The 18,421-nt window shown below is 41.2% G+C and overlaps 1 protein-coding gene across 2 annotated transcripts in view; it reads right to left on the bottom strand.

Moving 5' to 3' along the window:
* The window catches only part of OCRL (OCRL inositol polyphosphate-5-phosphatase), a 48,043-nt gene extending 45,212 nt beyond the window's left edge, over nt 1-2,831 (bottom strand). For both annotated transcript variants that reach the window (XM_070290797.1, XM_070290798.1), the window contains exons 1-2: nt 2,645-2,831; nt 2,300-2,370 (exon numbers count right to left, since the gene is read on the bottom strand). In XM_070290797.1, coding sequence (XP_070146898.1) covers nt 2,300-2,370; nt 2,645-2,683 — 110 coding nt within the window. In that variant the 5' untranslated portion in view covers nt 2,684-2,831. The remainder of the gene's footprint in view (nt 1-2,299; nt 2,371-2,644) is intronic.
* Nucleotides 2,832-18,421: the final 15,590 nt, after the last annotated feature.

The raw sequence follows: 18,421 nt of genomic DNA, 5'->3' as shown, positions 1-18,421 counted from the left end.
AGGGGGTACAGGTTCAATCCCTAGCCCCGGAAACAAGATCCCACATACCACGTGGCACAAAGACAGAAAAAGACTTATGGTAGTGATCATTTTAAAGTGTATACAAATATCAAGTCATTATATTGTACACCTGAAACTAACATAATGTTATAAATATCAATTTAAAAAAGAAATGCGACCCCCCCCAAAAAAAATCAAAAAACATAAGCTGGGAATTCAAGTCAAGTCCACAAATATTTCCCTAGGAAATACTCTGATTTGTTTAAGGAAGGTTAAAGATGAAACAACAGGTTGCATCATAATCTATTTACCTTGAAAAAAAAGAATGTCAGTGTTTGATTCCTTGTGTGCAATAAAGTCATTTTCAATTGTAATTTTAGTCTCTCAAGTAAATGTCTCCTATGGTTAACAGCAGGAACTACAAAACTAAAGAAGGCACCCAAAAGACACGGATTATACAGATGATTTGACAGTATTAGGTGTCTCCAATAATGTAATGTCGCCAATAAATGATTTCAAAAGAAACTTCTCAGATATGATGTAATTCTGAGATGTTATATGGCTTTAAATCTCAGCTATGTTACTTCCTGACTGTGAACAAATGACTTAACCTCTCTAAACCTCCATTTCTACACCAAGGAAAAGGGGATGACGATGATAATATTACAATTTCACAGCAATCCTCACATGAGAGTTAAATGAACTAATTCATGCAAGTGCTTAGAAGAGTACCTGACACACATCAAGCCATTGAGTGTGACTTGTGTTATACTCATAACTTATACAGAACTGTAACATAGAATTTGATTTCTCTAGGGGGGAAGATAAAAATAATCAGGAGAGCTACCACTGCAAGTTTAAAAGTGCTTCCAGTATATGAGACCAGATAGAAAGAGGTGTTTCTCTCAAGGCCAGCCGCTTGTTCCCTTATCAGCCGAACAGTTCCAAACCTACAGAACCAAGGGACCAGATCCTGGGATGTGGTCATCTCAACACTGTAGCTATTTTTATTTAATCCTCATAATTTAAAGAAGAGGAAACCGAGGCACAAAAAATTTAATGGTTTGCCCAAGGTTCACATCTTCCCATTCTATTCTTGCCTTTGGAAGTGGTACTGGTGTTCCACTTTTCAATTCACTTTTCTGTTGAATTTACTTTCATTAAACTGGTCTTCCAGTTTGATGAAATCTGGGAAAAATAAAATGAACTTATCACATCAACAGAACTGACCAACCAGAATCTAGGGAAGAGCTACTTCCATAGAACCAGCTGACATCCAGTTTGAATGGCACCAAGAGTTTCAGAATAGGGCAGGCTAGGCTAATGGAAATTTCTTCTCTGTAAACTAGACAGCATAGACAAAGATTGAATCTGGACAATCTAAAGGCAGGGGCTGAAAAAAGTTGTTTTTAAGCAGAATTCATTGTTGGGGGATGGCAGGATTTAAGTGATTGACAATTCTTCACTGATGTCAAGAAACCAGCCAACAACTAGGGGCGGTGGCTGGGGCATAAAGGGATAGGGACCTACCTATATAGGATAGTCATCAGAGATACTTTAGATGAAACATTAGTGGCAAGGAAATGAGATCAGCAGCTATAGTGATGGCTTATCAAAATCTTTTGATCAACCAGTCAACAGTCTTTACTGAGCTCTTATGTCCAAGGCAGAGTGGGAGGTAACACACCCTGATGAAAGGCCAAAAGTCGTTTACATTTCTATACATGTCATTACTTTTTCTAGCAGTCAAGTCAGTAAGTGAAGCAGTTACTGGCCTACACAAAATCATGACTGAATTAATGAATATGCCTTCAAGCAAATGGAATAAAGGGGTGGGAGACTGGAGGAACCAGTTGAATGAGATTAAGAGAAGGTTAACAATGAAGCGTTTTTACAACACTTTTACTTCTTTGTAAACCACTTTCATATTTATTATTCTCTCAGTTAACTCCAAAGGCTATAAGGTAAGGCAGTTCATGTTTTTATTAAACTGATGAGGACACTAAGACCCAGAAAGCTTTATTGACCAGCCCAGGATTACACAACCCATGTCAGTTGCAGGGGCAGGAACTAAGAACCCAGGCTTCCTGCTTGCCTGCCCATTGAGCCCTTTCCTGAGCCACAGGCCAGAGCAAACTTGGGGAGAAAGCCAGGTGGTTAGAGCACTGGCACTTCACACCCGGGCCGAACCTGTTGCCCACGTGGCCTCAGTGGGAGGAGGGTGCGTGGCTTGTCGCGGTTTGGGGTTGGGAGGTAATGGCAGGCTCCCCTCCTTTGTGGGTATCAGGTGGTTACTTACTCATACTGCCCGTTCCTCTGGACTAGGGTCAGCGCGCAGGGCTCCCGGAGAGGACCCTTCATCTCCATACCCTCGATAGTATGCGGGCGCTAGTCAAGGGTCTTCTCTACAAGCGCGGCCCAGGAGGGGACCCGAGGTGCAGGGTGGCGAGAGGCTCCTGCCCCTCTGCCCACCCTTCCTCCCCAGCGTCCGAGGCAGCGCCTCCCGCGCTGGCCCCCCTCTCCCGCTCGGCTCGGCTTTGGGGCCCGATTGCCCCCTAGCAGCCCCTCCGCCGCGATCCGCAGTCCCGCGGACCCCCACCCCCGCCCTGCGCGGCCTCCCCTCCCCCTTCTCTCAGGCGGATACAGTAAGGGGCTGGGCTCCAATCGGGAGCGGCGGCTCCATCCCGGCGGCTTCCAGGCTCGGCGGGGCTGCGGACTGCGGGCTGATCCGACGATACTGCCTCCCGCGTCCTTACACCCCTCAGCCTCGGCTGCGCGTCCTTAGAGAAACAGCTCCGTGCTGGGCGCGGGCAGCCCGCAGCCTGGAGCCCAGAGCCGGGAGCCGGGAGCCTGACCCGAGAGAGAGCGGCGCCTCCCACCCCCGCCAGTTTTCCAGGCCGCCGCAGATTCCGCCCCCTGCGGCCAAGCTGCGGAACTGCAGGCCAACCCGACGGACTGGGGGCGTCTCCCCCACGTCCAGCAAGGGATAAGTTTTCAAGGCTGTCTGTGACGCCAGACTTGTTTTGGGGACTTTGAAGGTTGCCATAGAAACAAAGTACAGTCATACCCATCAAATAACTCAAAGGTGTTGGGGCCACTAGGACCCACATCCTCCATTCAAAATATCCTTATTATGGTTAACAGAATGGACCGTGCTGGACCTACCGCTCAGATGTCCTCCCACCTCACTCCATCCTTCCACCCCCTAAATCGGAAAAATCCCCAGAGATCATACCTTTGCTTTCTCTGTCCCCCTTTAAGCTCACTTGTAAGCAGGCAAACACCAAATGTATTATCCCTGGCCCACATCCCTTGCCTAATATAACTCATTGTTAGCAAAACATTGGATGACAAAAACCCACGGTTATTTCACACAGCGATGCAGGTTTGACATTTCAAAGCCATGTGCTTGCTTGTGTCTCCTGCATTGCCAGGCGGCGCTAGTGGTAACGAACCCACCTGCCAAAGCAGAAGATGGAAGAGACGCAGGTTTGATCCCTGGGTCGAGAAAATCCCCTGGAGAAGCGCATGGCAACCCACTCCAGCATTCTTGCCTGGAGAATCCCGATGGACAGAGAAGCCTGGCAAGCTAGAGTCCATAGGGTTGCAGAGAGTCAGACACGACTGAAGCGACTTAGCATGCATGCACCTGGGAAGCCCCATATGCTTGCTCTTCTGATTGCTCCGTATCCAATCAGCCAACAAATCTTATTAATATGTTCTTAGGAATTACTTTTAGATTCTTTGTTTTCTTGCCATTCACACTGCCATCACTGGAGTGTAAGCCCTTGTGATATCTCATTTGACCATTTTACTCTGTTGACAGTCATAAGAATATTCTTCCTAGAGTAATGTTTCAGTTGTGTTATTCTTTTGTTCAGTGGTCTTGTATGGATGTGAGAGTTGGACTGTGAAGAAAGGTGAGCACCAAAGAATTGATGCTTCTGAACTTCGGTGTTGGAGAAGACTCTTGAGAGTCCCTTGGACTGCAAGGAGATCCAGCCAGTCCATTCTAAAGGAGATCAGTCCTGGGTGTTCATTGGAAGGACTGATGCTAAAGCTCAAACTCCAATACTTTGGCCACCTCATGCGAACAGTTGACTCATTGGAAAAGACCCTGATGCTGGGAGGGATTAGTGGCAGGAGGAGAAGGGGACGACAGAGGATGAGATGGCTGGATGGCATCACTGACTCGATGGACATGAGTTTGAGTAAACTCTGGGAGTTGGTGATGGACAGGGAGGCCTGGCGTGCTGTGATTCATGGGGTCACAAAGAGTCGGACACGACTGAGCAACTGAACTGAACTGAACTGATTCTTTTGTTCAAGACTCTATGCTGCTGCTGCTTCTGCTGCAAAGTTGCTTCAGTCGTGTCTGACTGTGTGACCCCATAGACGGAAGCCCACCAGGCTCCCCTGTCCCTGGGATTCTCGAGGTAAGAACACTGGAGTAGGTTGCCATTTCCTTCAATGCATGAAAGTGAAAAGTGAAAGTGATGTTGCTCAGTCGTGTCTGACTCTTAGCGACCCCATGGACTGCAGCCTACCAGGCTCCTCCATCCATGAAATTTCCAGGCAAGAGTACTGGAGTGGTGTGCTCATTGCCTTCTTCACAAGACTCTATGATGAACTATATATCAAGACTGACTTTAAACCTGTATTAATTAACACAGTGTGGTATGGAGGTAGAAAGACCAATGGAATCAAATACTGAGCCCCAAAACAGGTCTACACACATATGGAAAGTTGATACGTGGCATATTTGACTTTTCAAATTAATGTAGGGAAAATGGATTATCTACTAAATGGTGCAGGGAATATTGATAATCCACATGGAGAATTATAAAATTAGATCCCTATCTCACACCATAGAGGGGAAAAAAGTCAATTCCCTGTGGGTTAAAGATCTAACTGTGAAAAGCAAATCTTTACAACTTTCAGAAGAAAATAGGAGAATATTGTTATGACCTAGGGAATGGGAATGATTACTTATGACCCTAAAAAGGAGGAAGTAGGGGAATTGATTGACACATTTAGCTACATTAGATATCAAAATGTATGCACTTCAAGATAACATGAAAGTATGAAACGTGGCAATATCAGAATATAAAGGACACATATACTTAGTTACAAACAAATTGCACTGCTAGACATTTACTATATGGTTAACATGTAGCTGTTCCCAAAGAAGAATGTACAAGAATGTTCATCTGAGCATTTCTTTTTTAAGAATATAAAGAAATACAAATGAACCTATGGTCCATTCATACTGTGTGAAATGCTATGCAGCTGCAAAAATTAAAGTGGTAGGTCTCTAAATACTAGCTGATTCAGAAGGCTGGCCAGTATATATTGTTGGGTGAATAGAATAAATCACAGAACAGGCAAAAAAAAAGATAACATCAACAAGTTAAAAGACAAGCCACAGGCTGGCAAAACATATTTTCAGTAACTATAACTGACAAAGGATAACCTATGAGGTTCTACACTCTAGGTGTCATACCTAACTCACTCTCCTACCACTCACTCCAACTCATTCTGCTTAATTACACTGTTCCATGTTATTCCTAGGATTTGCCAGGCACAGTCTTGCCTCAGGGCCTTTGTACTGGCGGTTCACTTTGCCTGCACTCTTGGGCTTCTTTGGTGTCTCAGATGGTAAAGCACTTGCCTGCAATGTAGGAGACCCAGGTTTGATCCCTGGGTTGGGAAGATGCCCTGGAGAAGGGAATGACAACCCCCTCCAGTACTTTTAACTGGGAAATCCCATGGACAGAGGAGCCTGGTGGGCAACAGTTAATGGCATGGAGTTGCAAAGGGTCGGACATGACTGAACAGCTAACACTTTCAGAGAGATTTGCCTGCGCTCTTAACTTCTTCAGGTCTTTGCTCAAAAGTCACTTTCTAAGAGAGGTCTTCCTAGACAACTTTACTTGAAACTGCAGTTCAGGGGCTTTCCTGGTGGCTCAATGATGAAGAGTCTGCCTGCCAATGCAGGAGACACGGGTTCCATCCCTGGTCTGGGAAGATTCCACATGCCAAGAAGCAACTAAGCTCCTGTGCCACAACTTTAGAGCCTGTGTTCTAGAACCTGGAAGCCGCAACTACTGAGACTTTGTACTACAACTACTGAAGCCTGCATGCCCTAGAGCCCACGCTCTACAACAGGAGAGTAGCCCCCACTCATTGTAACTAGAGAAAAACCCATGCAGCAACGAAGGCCCAGCACAGCCAAAAATACATAAATAAATACATTTAAAAAAATAAAAGTCATTGTGTGAAATTTTATAAAGGTTTTTTAAAAATTGCCATTCAACAATTTCCTTTCCCACTTCCACACACACATACCCCCTATCTCTCTTCCCTGTTTATTTTTTTCTCCTGAAGATTTTTCACTATTCATTAATTTATTTTACTTATCAATTGCATTTATTGTTTACATTCCCCTATCAGAATGTGAGTTCTGGAAGGGCAGGAGTTCTTATATTCTTGCATTCCCAGCACCTAGAACCATTTCTAGAACAAAGTAGATGCTAGAAAAATATTGATTAAATGAATAAATGAATTTGTATCTTGAATGTATAAGAACCTCTACAAATCAGTGAGGAAAAAAGAAAGAAACCTTGTAGAAAAACTGACAGGGACTTCCCTGGAGAGCCAATAGTTGAGACTCCATGCTTTCAGTGCAGAGGGCATGGGTTTGATCCCTGGCTGGGGAACTAAGATCACACATGCCTTGCATGGTGCATGCCTTTCCCCAGAAAAATAAGAAAAAGAAAAACTGAAAAAATATATGAATAAAGGGGCTTCCCTGGTGGTTCAGTGGTAAAGAATCCACTTGCCAAGCTAGAGACTCGGGTTCGATCCTCGGTCAAAGAAGATTCCACATGCTGTGGAGCAACTAAGTCTGTGTGCCACACTTACTGAGCCTGTGATCTAGAGCCCAGGGGCTGCAACTACTGAAACTACTAAAACCCATGCTCTGAGACAAGAGAAGCCACCTCAATGAGAAGCCTGTACACTGCCACTGGAGTGTAGCCCTAACTTGCCACAGCTAGAGAAAAGCTCATGCAGCAACGAAGACCCGACACAGCCCAAAATAAACAGATGAATAAATGACTAAGCAATTCATAGTCAAGGATATCCAAAGGACATGAAAGGACAAAAGGATGTGAAAGGATGATTTACCTCATTACTACTCAGGGAAATTAAAAATTCAAGCCATTAGCGCAACATGGATGGACCTAGAGATTCTCATAGCAAGTGAGTGAGTCAGACAGAGAAAGGCAAGTATCACATGATATCGCTTATATGTGGAATCCAGAAGAAAGCTACAAATGAAGTTACCTACGAAACCAAAATAGAGTTACAGATATAGAAAGTAAACTTATTGTTACAGAGGGGCCAGTAAGGATAAATTGGAAGATTGGGATTGATACATACACACATAACACAGATAACTAATAAGAACCTACTGTATAGCACAGGGAACTCTACTCAATACTCTGTAATGGCTTATATTGGAAAAGAATCTAAAAAAGAGTGGATATATGTATTTGTATAACAGATTCACTTCACTGTACACCTGAAAGTAACACAATATTGTAAATCAATTATACCCCAATAAGTTTTTTTTTTAATTTCAAGCTATGAGATACTATTACACAATCATTGGTTTGACAATAATGTAAAAATTCAGACAACACCAAGTGTTGTTGAGAATGTAGAACAGATAGAACTCTGATCACTGCTATAAGGAGTGTAGGTTGATAGAACTGCTATGAAGAGCCATTTGACATTGTATAATACCCTTCAACCCAGAAATTCTATTTCTAGCTATAGACCTGGGCAAAATTCTAACCTTTGTGCATAAGGATACATGTAAAAGAATGCTCATTGCAGCATGATTGGTAATCTCAAAAAAAAAAAAAAAAAAGGAAACAAATTAAATGTCTATCAGGAGTTGAATGAAAAAATGAATGAACCTTGGTATTCATGAAACTGAATATTATTTTGGAATTAAAATGAATAACTCAAGCAACATGTATACACAGAGTTAAATTTCAAAAATATGATGTTGAGCATAAAGAAAAAATAAAAAAACATGTACAGTATACCATTTATATAAAGCTTGAAAAGATTATATATTGCTTATGGCTACATACATGTAATAGTAATAAGATATAAACATGAAAGAGCATGATCATTGTTAAATTCAAGAAAGGGAGAGGGTTGAGACTGGGGAAGGGCATAAAAGAAATATCAACTATAATCTGAAATATTTATTTTTTCAAACACAGTCTGAAAGTTGATCTGGCCAGATTTGATAGAACTAAATGGAGGTGAGGTGAGGTGAAGTCGTTCAGTCGTGTCTGACTCTTTGCGACCTGTGGATTGTAGCCCACCAGGCTCCTCCGTCCATGTGATTCTCCAGGCAAGAATACTGGAGTGGGTTGCCATTTCCTTCTCCAGGGGATCTTCCCGACTCAGGGATCAAACCCAGGTCTCCCGCATTGCAGGCAGACGCTTTAACCTCTGAGCCACCAGGGAAGCCCATAGAACTAAATGGAGGATACATATATTGGTTATGTTATTCCATGTACTTTTCTACATTTGAAAATGTATGCAATCAATGAAGATGAAAAATAAAGAAATAAAATGGAGTTTAGAGTTTTCATTGTCAAACACTGAAAACAGGACAAAGAAAATGAGAATTGAGAGAGTCTCTTTGGATATGTCAAGGAGTTCACTGGAGACCATGAAATAAGTAGTTTCAATAAGTGGTCAATAAGAGGGTAGCAGGCTTCCCTGGTGGCTAAGTGATAAAGAAGCTGCCTTCAATGCAGGAGCCACAGGACGCTCGGGTTTGATCCCTGGGTCGGGAAGATCCCCTGGAGAAGGAAATGGCAAACCACTCCAGTATTCTTGCCTGAAGTATCCCATGGACACAGGAGCCCGGCAGGCTACAGTCTATGGTGTTGCCAAGAGTCAGACATGACTGAAGCAACTGATCATGCAGCATGCACGAGAGGGTAGCAACAAGTTTACAGGAAATTGAGGAGAGACTGTATTCAGAGAAAATGAAGGCAAGAGACTATGTAATGAGGGAGTCTGGAAATAAAAAGGAATGAAATATAATTTTAGTATAATTAGTTTGAAGGGTTGAACAAAAATTCTTGCCAAAATGTGAAGCCTCCTTAAAGCAAAGGAGGAGTCATCGAAGAAGGGGACACAAGTTCAGTCACCGGTAAGGTAACTAGGATCCCACAAGCCTAGAGGTGGCAAAAAAAAAAAAAAAAAGAATAAGAGGTTGTGAAGAAATGGAAATATACTGAGGTGATGACACTAAAAACTGTGGTCTCTTACAAGGGAGATGATGATTTTTTTTAAAAGTAATAAGTGGATGTTTTAATAGAAATAACAAAATAATAATCCTGGTGGCTTAACACTGAATTCCTATGACAGGCATTCTTTACATGGCTTCACATACATACTTTCATTTAATTCTCAGGAAATCCCTTTAAAGTAGTAATATTATGCTACTTTGTATAATATTATATTATATATTATGCAATTTTGTATAGTATTTTATACTATAGTATAATATTATATTACTTTGTATAATATTTTATATTATAGTATAATACTACATTATGCTACTTTTGGATAATACTTTGGACACCTCATGCGAAGAGTTGACTCATTGGAAAAGACTCTGATGCTGGGAGGGATTGGGGGCAGGAGGAGAAGGGGACGACAGAGGATGAGATGGCTGGATGGCATCACGGACTTGATGGACGTGAATCTGAGTAAACTCCGGGAGATGGTGATGGACAGGGAGGCCTGGTGTGCTGTGATTCATGGGGTCGCAAAGAGTCGGACACAACTGAGCGACTGAACTGAACTGAACTGAATACTAAATATTGTTTCCATCTTCAAGATGAGAAAACTGAAAGTCAGAGAGGTTTAGCAACTTGCTCATTAGCTAGCTGATGGGAGAATCAGGATTCAAACTTAAGCGTTTTATTTAGAAACTTCTATGTGTCAGGCACTATGGTAACTGCTCTACCTGAATGATCACGTTTCATCTGATGGAATTTCTGAAAAACTGAAGTTGAGAGTAGAGGGTTTAGGAACATGACGAAGGTAGAGGAGGGAACAGTTAGTGGTAGAGAGTGATAGTGAATCCAGAAAAGTTAATGAAGGTTTTAGAGCGACAGAAAGAGCCCAGTTGGAGGCAGATGGCATGGACTACCATAGTGGTCCAAAGCAGCATGAGTCTTTAACTGTCTCTTACAATGCTTGGCAGATGGAAAGCAGGAGTAGGGAAAATATTCCAAGATGGTGCATTAGGCTTGGGGATTAGTATAGTAGGCAGAGGTCATGGGGTGAGGGAGTCGGAAGTGGTGTTTAGGATGTATTCAAAGTTGGGTAAAAATTTGTATCTACTCAGCCTAGGGCCAGCAGAGGGGGATGAAGGCAAGCTGGACTCATTCTTTTTATCATTTCCCTAGGCCTACTACTTCAGCAAAGTATTGTACATCTTTTTTTTAGGATAACTTCAAGTACCCCACTTAGTTATAGGATTCTGTATGTGTTAAGCGTTTCTGTAAGATGGCCAAAGTCATTATATTATCAGTAACTGCCCTCTGACTTATTATGGTTGTTAATGATACTACTATTTATCTAGTCACCAGGTTTGAAACCAGATTTATCCTGAACCCTGCATCTCCTTTATCTCTGATAGCTAATAATTCAAGTTTTGTCAATTCTGTAGTACATTCCTTAATATGTATAGGTCTGATCATTCTCATCTATCATCAGATGGCATTTTGCCTAACTGAATAAAGGTCTTATATCCTATACTTGTATTTACATACAAGAGGCATCCAATGCAAAGAATCAAATGGTCATTGAACAAAATTCAAAGAAATGAAACTCTGGCTTCAAGTCTCACATTGACTGTCACCATAACCATCCCCTCAACACACATACACATGAATAAATGTGTGTTCAGTGCCTGCCTTTATCCATCAAACAACTATAACTAAGTACTTAGGACTTCTGGGCTTTCTCAAAATATAAAAGTGAGATCTTTAAAATAGATTGTAAAATACTTTTAAAAAACTCAAAAATAATTTCAATTAAAAGGACGCAAAATATAACATTCTATCAAGTTCATTAATTATTTAATTTTACATTTATTAAAAAAATTATTGTCTTTGAAAACAATTTTTAGGTTAGATCTTCTGACTTCCCAAGAATTTCCAAGTATGCACAATGATTATGGAGAAATCACAGCCATTATAAATTAAATTAGTTATGCACAGACACATAATTTCAAGAGCAAAATTACAAAAGCCCTTTCAAAAATTTATAGCAAAAATATAAATTTTTAATGCAGGATGGGGATGCATTTTAATATGTTTAATATGATGCTGGCTGAAGCCTTCACTAGAAAGAGTGTATAGGGCCTGCAAAGGCAAAAACAAGCCTGCCTAACATAGATGAGGCTGGGGAAGAAGATTCTTGTAGGTGAGTCAGCAGCCAGAGGCTGGAAGACAGACTGAGCAGAGGCATAAATGATTCATTGATTTTTAAATCATCACTACTTGAAAAGCCTTGATTTTCTAATACACAAATCCAACATAGATATTGTGCTCCATGCAGAGCAGCATAACAAAGAGCTCATTTTTATTTATGTATCTCCATTTACACTTTCCATTCCTTATAGAATTTGGGGTGAGAAAGACTCATGTGAAGGGACTAGGCACAGCTAGTCTCTGACGCACGAGGCCCTGAAAAGCCTCCTCCAACTCTCTACAGCTCACCTTCCCTTTGCTACTCTATTCCTGCCCTGTTTGGGCTTCCCTTGTGGCTAAGCTGGTAAAGAATACGCCTGCAATGTGGGAGACCTGGGTTCAATCCCTGGGTTGGGAAGATCCCCTGGAGAAGGGAAAGGCTCAGTTCAGTTCAGTCGCTCAGTCATGTCTGAATCTTTGCGACCTCAAGGACTGCAGCACGCCAGGCCTCTCTGTCCATCACCAACTCCCAGAGTTTACCCAAACTCATCTCCATTGAGTCAGTGATGCCATCCAACCATCTCATCCTCAGTCATCCCCTTCTCCTCCCACCTTCAATCTTTCCCTGCATCAGGGTCTTTTCCAATCAGTCAGTTCTTCGTGACACGTAGCCAAAGTATTGGAGTTTCAGCTTCAGCATCCAATGAACACTCAGGACTGATCTCCTTTAGGATGGTCTGGTTGGATCTTCTTGCAGTCTGAGGGACTCTCAAAAGTCTTGTCCAACACCACAGTTCAAAAGCATCAATTCTTTGGTGCTCAGCTTTATAATCCAACTCTCACATCCATACATGACCACTGGAAAAACCATAGCCTTGGCTAGACAGACCTTTGTTGGCAAAGTAATGTCTCTGCTTTTTAATACGCTGTCTAGGTTGGTCATAACTTTCCTTCCAAGGAGTAAGCGTCTTTTAATTTCATGGCTGCAATCACCATCCGTAGTGATTTTGGAAAGGCTACCCACTCTAATATTCTGGTCTGGAGAATTCCATGGACTATATAGTCCATGGGGTCGCAAAGAGTTGGACACGACTGAGCCACTTTCACTTCGCTTCACTTCACTTCACTTCCTGCCCTGTTTAGTTTCTTTTATCTTTCTTTCTTTCTTTTTTTTTTTTAATCATGCATCTCAGTTCCCGGACTGTGCATGCAGTTCTCAGTGCATTGGATTTAACCCAGGCCATGGCAGTGAAAGCCTGGAATCCTAACCACTAGGCAACCAGGGATTTCCCATGCCTTAGTTAGTTTCTTAATTCCCTTCACCCTCCTCCCCTATTTTGCTTTGCTTGACTAGGATCTCCTTTCTGCTTCACAAATCCCGTAGCCAGGTCTGACATCGCCCAGCCTCCTTTCTCTCAGAAATTGGAGTTAAAAATTATCAGAAAGGATTCTATCCTGAACACATCTTTCCAGAGTTACCTCCCAAATCCACTTTTCACAAATGTTGTGCTCTACCCAATATTTCCCTTAGGAACTGAACAAGTGCAGTGGTTAGTGGCAGTCAGATGGGTGTGTTCATGATTCAGGTGCTCCTTTGATCATCCAGCTGAATACTTCTAACTTGCCATCTTGGTCTTGACCTTTTTAAAGTATTAATTTTTTTTTTTTTTACTGGCTATAACCTGTTTAACACATATCTGCAACAAATCAAAAGGATGCTGATGTTGAAATACAGACTGTGAAAATGATTAAAATTCTACAAATTCTTAAGGTAATACTCATCAGACTCTTAGGCTCCATTTATCTGATCAAAATTCTTACATGGCACCTAAAGATTTCTCTAGTAATTTGAAAACCCTAAAAGAAAAAAATAGAGTTATGGCTGAATTTAACTCAGTTTTTTGTTTATCAGAAATAAAAATATCTACATCTGCCAAGTAGAACCATCTTTCCAATGTCATCATTCAAAGATTAAACACAAAAATTACTAAAAGCAATAAGTAAGCTGATATTTTTTTAAAGCACAAAATTCAAGGATTCCAATCATTTTGAAACTGTTTTTTTCTATTTGTGGCATTTAATCTATACTATGATGGATCCAATAGGATGATCTCTGAAGATTACCCAAGCCCTCTTCTAACCTCAACCCTGTGATCTTTTTAAAATTAAAACCCACTATTTATTTATTAGGGTGCACTGGGTCTCAGTTGCAGCACACAGGATCTTCAAACTTCATTGTGGCACATGAGATCTAGTTTCCTGATCAGGGATCGAACCTGGGCCTGTTGCATTGGGAGCATAGAGTCTTAGCTACTGGGCCACCAGGGAAGTCCCATCCCTGTGACCTTTTTAGGCAGGAAGTGACACATGAGGATGGTTTCCATTCCAAGGCAGATGTCACAAAAGAAGGACAGAACATACTCCTGGTTTTTAGATTGTTCTATGTCTCAGTCCACGATATAAGACATAAAGATTTGGAAAGAATCCTTGCTGGGAAAGACGTGTTATGTTACTCACTCCATCCATCCTTCCATCCTAAGATGAGAGCCCCAGAACTGAGAAGAAGGCGAGTAGGAAAAGAAAACAGAAGCTGGAGTCTTGCGGTTATGACCAGGGGAAGCAGTGTTGGGTGGTTGTAGAGATTGGGGTCATTAGAAGCCTGATGGGGAGTTGGCCACCTTCAGAGATGGCAGAAGGAATGGATGACAGGGTGACTGTACATCTCAGGGAAGGCCAGTGCAGAATAGATCAAGAGCCCAAGAAGTGGACGTGCCTCCTCACCACTGCCATTTTAGTCTTACATAAACTCTAGAGTTCAAAATCAACTTGAAGGTCCTGAAGGAGGGAGGGACTGAGTTCAAACATGGAGTGACACACACACACACAGAAACACACACACACACAAAACATTGAATTTACATGGATAAGTCTAGATAGTTTTCTGCTCTCAGGAAGAATAGTGCCTGTAGAAAGAAATTAAGTCCTGATATAGCCAGTGTAAACTCCATGACTGTGTCTGTCTTGCTTTGGCTGTATATCTAGCACCTAGCACAGTAGTTATTCAGTATAGGTATCTCTTGCAAAAAATAATGTGTGACTTAGAATTTTTTACATTTTGTAACATCTAAGAATATTAAACATCAAAACAAGTTGGGAAATGCTGCTCTCATCAGTCTAATTTCTTAATCACATCTTCCATCTCATGAAAGCTGCCTTTCCCCCCAACCTCCCTTGCAGCTGTACCTGCTGGAATCGTCACTGCTCTTCAATGCTCACCTCAAATAGTCCTTCTTTGAGCTTTCCTCCTGTTACCTCTCAGCTGGAAAAGAATATTGCTTCTTCTGAACAACAATGTTTCTCTCTGTGTACCTCTTATAGACCATATTGGAATTTCTCAAGGTCTGCTTTGTATCATATTGTTACAGAACAAATAAGCACACAATGAAGTAACAAAGCAGGAGCTCTCATCATTCTTATCTTAACTCCCCACACCCTCTCCTCAGTGCTTTACAGGGGGTTTGTTTTAATTTTTTATTAAAAAATTGTTTAAATAATATTGTGTTGGTTTCTTCCATATATCAATGCAAATCATCCATATTATACTTTTAAAAGTAAACATTTATAAAGCATTCATGCTTTCCTATAAAAGTATGTCTATTTTTTCTGCTTTTAATGTGTGTATACAATTTAATAAATTACTACCAAGTGAATGCCCAGGTAACCTCTAGCCAGGTCAAGAAACCAAGCACTGCTAGCATTTTGGAAGGCACCTCCAAACCAAGTGCCTCTCTCTCTGACCACCCCTTCTTTCTCCACCTAGAATTAAACCAATGTTAGCACTGAGCCTGCATACTCTCATGAGATATAAAAGCATCTATCCAATAGGGTTTGAATCATAACAATCATTAAAAATTTTGAAGATCATTCCTGGATATTACTACTATCTTTATTTTCATGCTAATCATTTTATTTGCTTTTCTTTATAGTTGTCAATTATGAATGTAACCATAAATACTCTCACTTATTTTTGAACTTTGAGTGCTTTGTTACTTCATTGTGTGCTTATATGCATGGCATCATACAGTATGCATGCTTTTATAACTTGCTTACTTCACTCAATATTGTGTCATGCATGTAGATGTATATAGCTGCCATTTTCATTAGTATAATATTCCATCAATGAATACATCACATACATTCCCCTGTTGATGGGCATTTGCATGGTCTCCAATATTTGGCTCTCATAAACAAAAGTTGCTATGAATATTCCTGTACACAGATTTTGATGATTACATAAGAACGGTATATTCTAGGATATATCATCATAGTGAAATTTCTAGGTCCAAGGTGTCATAGGTTGGGCTATCCAGAAGCAAAAGCTGAGATGGGGTGTTGAATGCAAGATGTTTATTAGGACCAGCACCTGTGAAAGGAAGGCAGAGGAAGGAGGATTGGGCCAAGGGGGAACGTGACCTGTGACACAAGTCCGACAAAGCTTGAGCCACCCTGGTGTGGAGCTGTGGAACAAGTAGTGCCCATCAGCGTGCTCTGCATCTGGCCTGGCTCATTGACACCCTGACCTTGTTCATTCATCTTAGGAAGAGCATGACCCTGGGGCAAAGCAACTCTCTGCAGCTAAAGCAGACCTTCAAGGAGTTGGCAGCTGGAGGCTATCTGTTGATGGCATTCCTAATATCTGCACAGAATGTCCTTCCTTGGAGGAGGATCTGGATGGCACATCTCTTTCTTTATCATGCAAGGGTACATGTGCGTTCAGAGCTGGTAAATAATGCCAAACTGGTTTCCAAAGTGGTTGCACAAAGTACACACTCAACCCATACTACATGAGCCTTCCCATTGCTTCTCATCCTCACCAACTCTTGGTATTGTTAATCTTTAAAAATTGTTAGCCATTCTATTGGATGTATAGTAGTATCTCATTGCTGTTTTAATCTGCATTTCCCTGGTTACTATCAAGGTTAAACACCTACTTACATGTTTATTGCTTTGTTATGCCTCTTTCCCCCACTTGTCCGCTTGTGTTTGTTTTATCTGCCTTAGACAATGAGTCTTTTTCAGGTAGGGGTCAGCAAACACAGCCAGATGCCCATTTTTATATGATCCTCGATCTAAGGACCGGTAGCTCAGCTGGTAAAGAATCCGTTTGCAATGCAGGAGACCCCAGTTTGATTCCTGGGTTGGGAAGATCCTCTGGAGAAGATAGGCTACCCACTCCAGTATTCTTGGGCTTCCCTGGTGGCTGGTTAGTATAGAATCCACCTGCAATGTGGGAGACTTGGGTTCAATCCCTGGGTTGGGAAGATCCCCTGGAGAAGGGAAAGGGGATATGTAACATATCATATTGTAACAATATGATACAATATGTAACCTCTAGTGTGTAACTCCAGTATTCTGGCCTGGAGAATTCCATGGGCTGTATAGTCCATGGGGTCACAAATGAACGACTTTAACTTACTTGACCTAAGAATGGTTTTTATGTTTTTTAATTGTTGAGAAATTATAAAAAGGAATAATATGTCATCACATGAAATTCAAATTTCAGTGTCCATAAGTAAAGATTTTTTGGACCCTCACGATTATCCTGTTGTCTATATCTGCTTTCATGCTATACCCCAGAGTTTAGTGTTTACAACAAAGACCTTTTGGCCCAGAAAGCCTGAAATATTCATAATCTAGTCCTTCACAGAAAGAGTTTGCTGAGTTCTGTTCTAGGTCGCTGGCTCTAAAGTGTGGTCCCTGGACCAGCAGCATCAGCATCACCTGGGAACTTGCCAGAAAGGCAAATTCCTAGCCACACCCCAAGCTTATCAATTCTGAAAGTCTGGGAGTGGGTCCAGCCATCTGTGTTCAACAAGCCCTCCAAGTAATGCTGGCATGTGAAATTTTGAGACCACTGGTCTAGGCTCTTTGGAAAGGACATAATCCATTTTCTATGCCAGTCATCATAATCCTTGATATACTGTTCCACACAGAGTGGGTAAGCTGTAAAAAGAGCCTTGAAAAGTGTTCTATAAATACATTATTATGCATATAAAATCTGTCCAAAATGGACACTAAGGACAAAATTAAAAGAGGAAAAGTGGGAGAAATCACAGAGGGCAACATAACACCTGAAGGGTATGTGTGGAGCGGGGAAACCACTGGGGAGCCAGCCCCTGGGCCCCCTTCCCTCCACTTCATTTCAAGTAGACTTTTATTATATCCATTTTACAGCTGCAAATTGGAGGCTTAGAGAGGTTATTATTATTTGGTAGAATTCGAACTACAAGTCTTTTCGACTATAGAGACCAAGCTGGTAATAACTGTGCTATTCTGCCTCTAACATTCACCATTTGTTTTTTAGCAAACCCAGTTCAGATTACTTAGCCTGTGTTTCATGTTTTAGGGCATACATGGGTGTGTAGAATTTCAGGTTGGGAAGTATTTAAAAAACCTGGCTATATTTTTTCCTGAGCTAGGTTTTGTGTGATAACTTTTAGAAGTAAAAAAATTCTTTCACTATTTAAAAAATCTGGCTATATTTTTTCCTGAGCTGGGTTTTGTGTGATAACTTTTAGAAGTAAAATACTTCTTTTATATGCAACTTAAAATATTGTCAACAAAAACCAGTTCTTTAACCAGGTAGCATTACTGTAAACAGCATAGTAATTTATATTTCTTTTGTTATATTACACATGAAATAACTGCATTGTCTCTTCAGTGTGAAATTGTTCTGTTTTTTTACTTACCCTGTCTACTACTTCCTACTCCTTCTATTAGGGATAATTTCAACCTGCCCAGGTTTCAGCAATGCTTTTTGATTCACCTGAGAAAAATGATTTTTTATTTTCAGTATTTTTTTTCCTGAAGTATAGTTGATTTACAATATTGTGTTAGTT

Source organism: Ovis canadensis, chromosome X (genome assembly GCF_042477335.2).
Source record: "Ovis canadensis isolate MfBH-ARS-UI-01 breed Bighorn chromosome X, ARS-UI_OviCan_v2, whole genome shotgun sequence".
NCBI lineage: Eukaryota > Metazoa > Chordata > Mammalia > Artiodactyla > Bovidae > Ovis > Ovis canadensis.
This window is presented reverse-complemented; position numbering and strand designations above follow the sequence as displayed.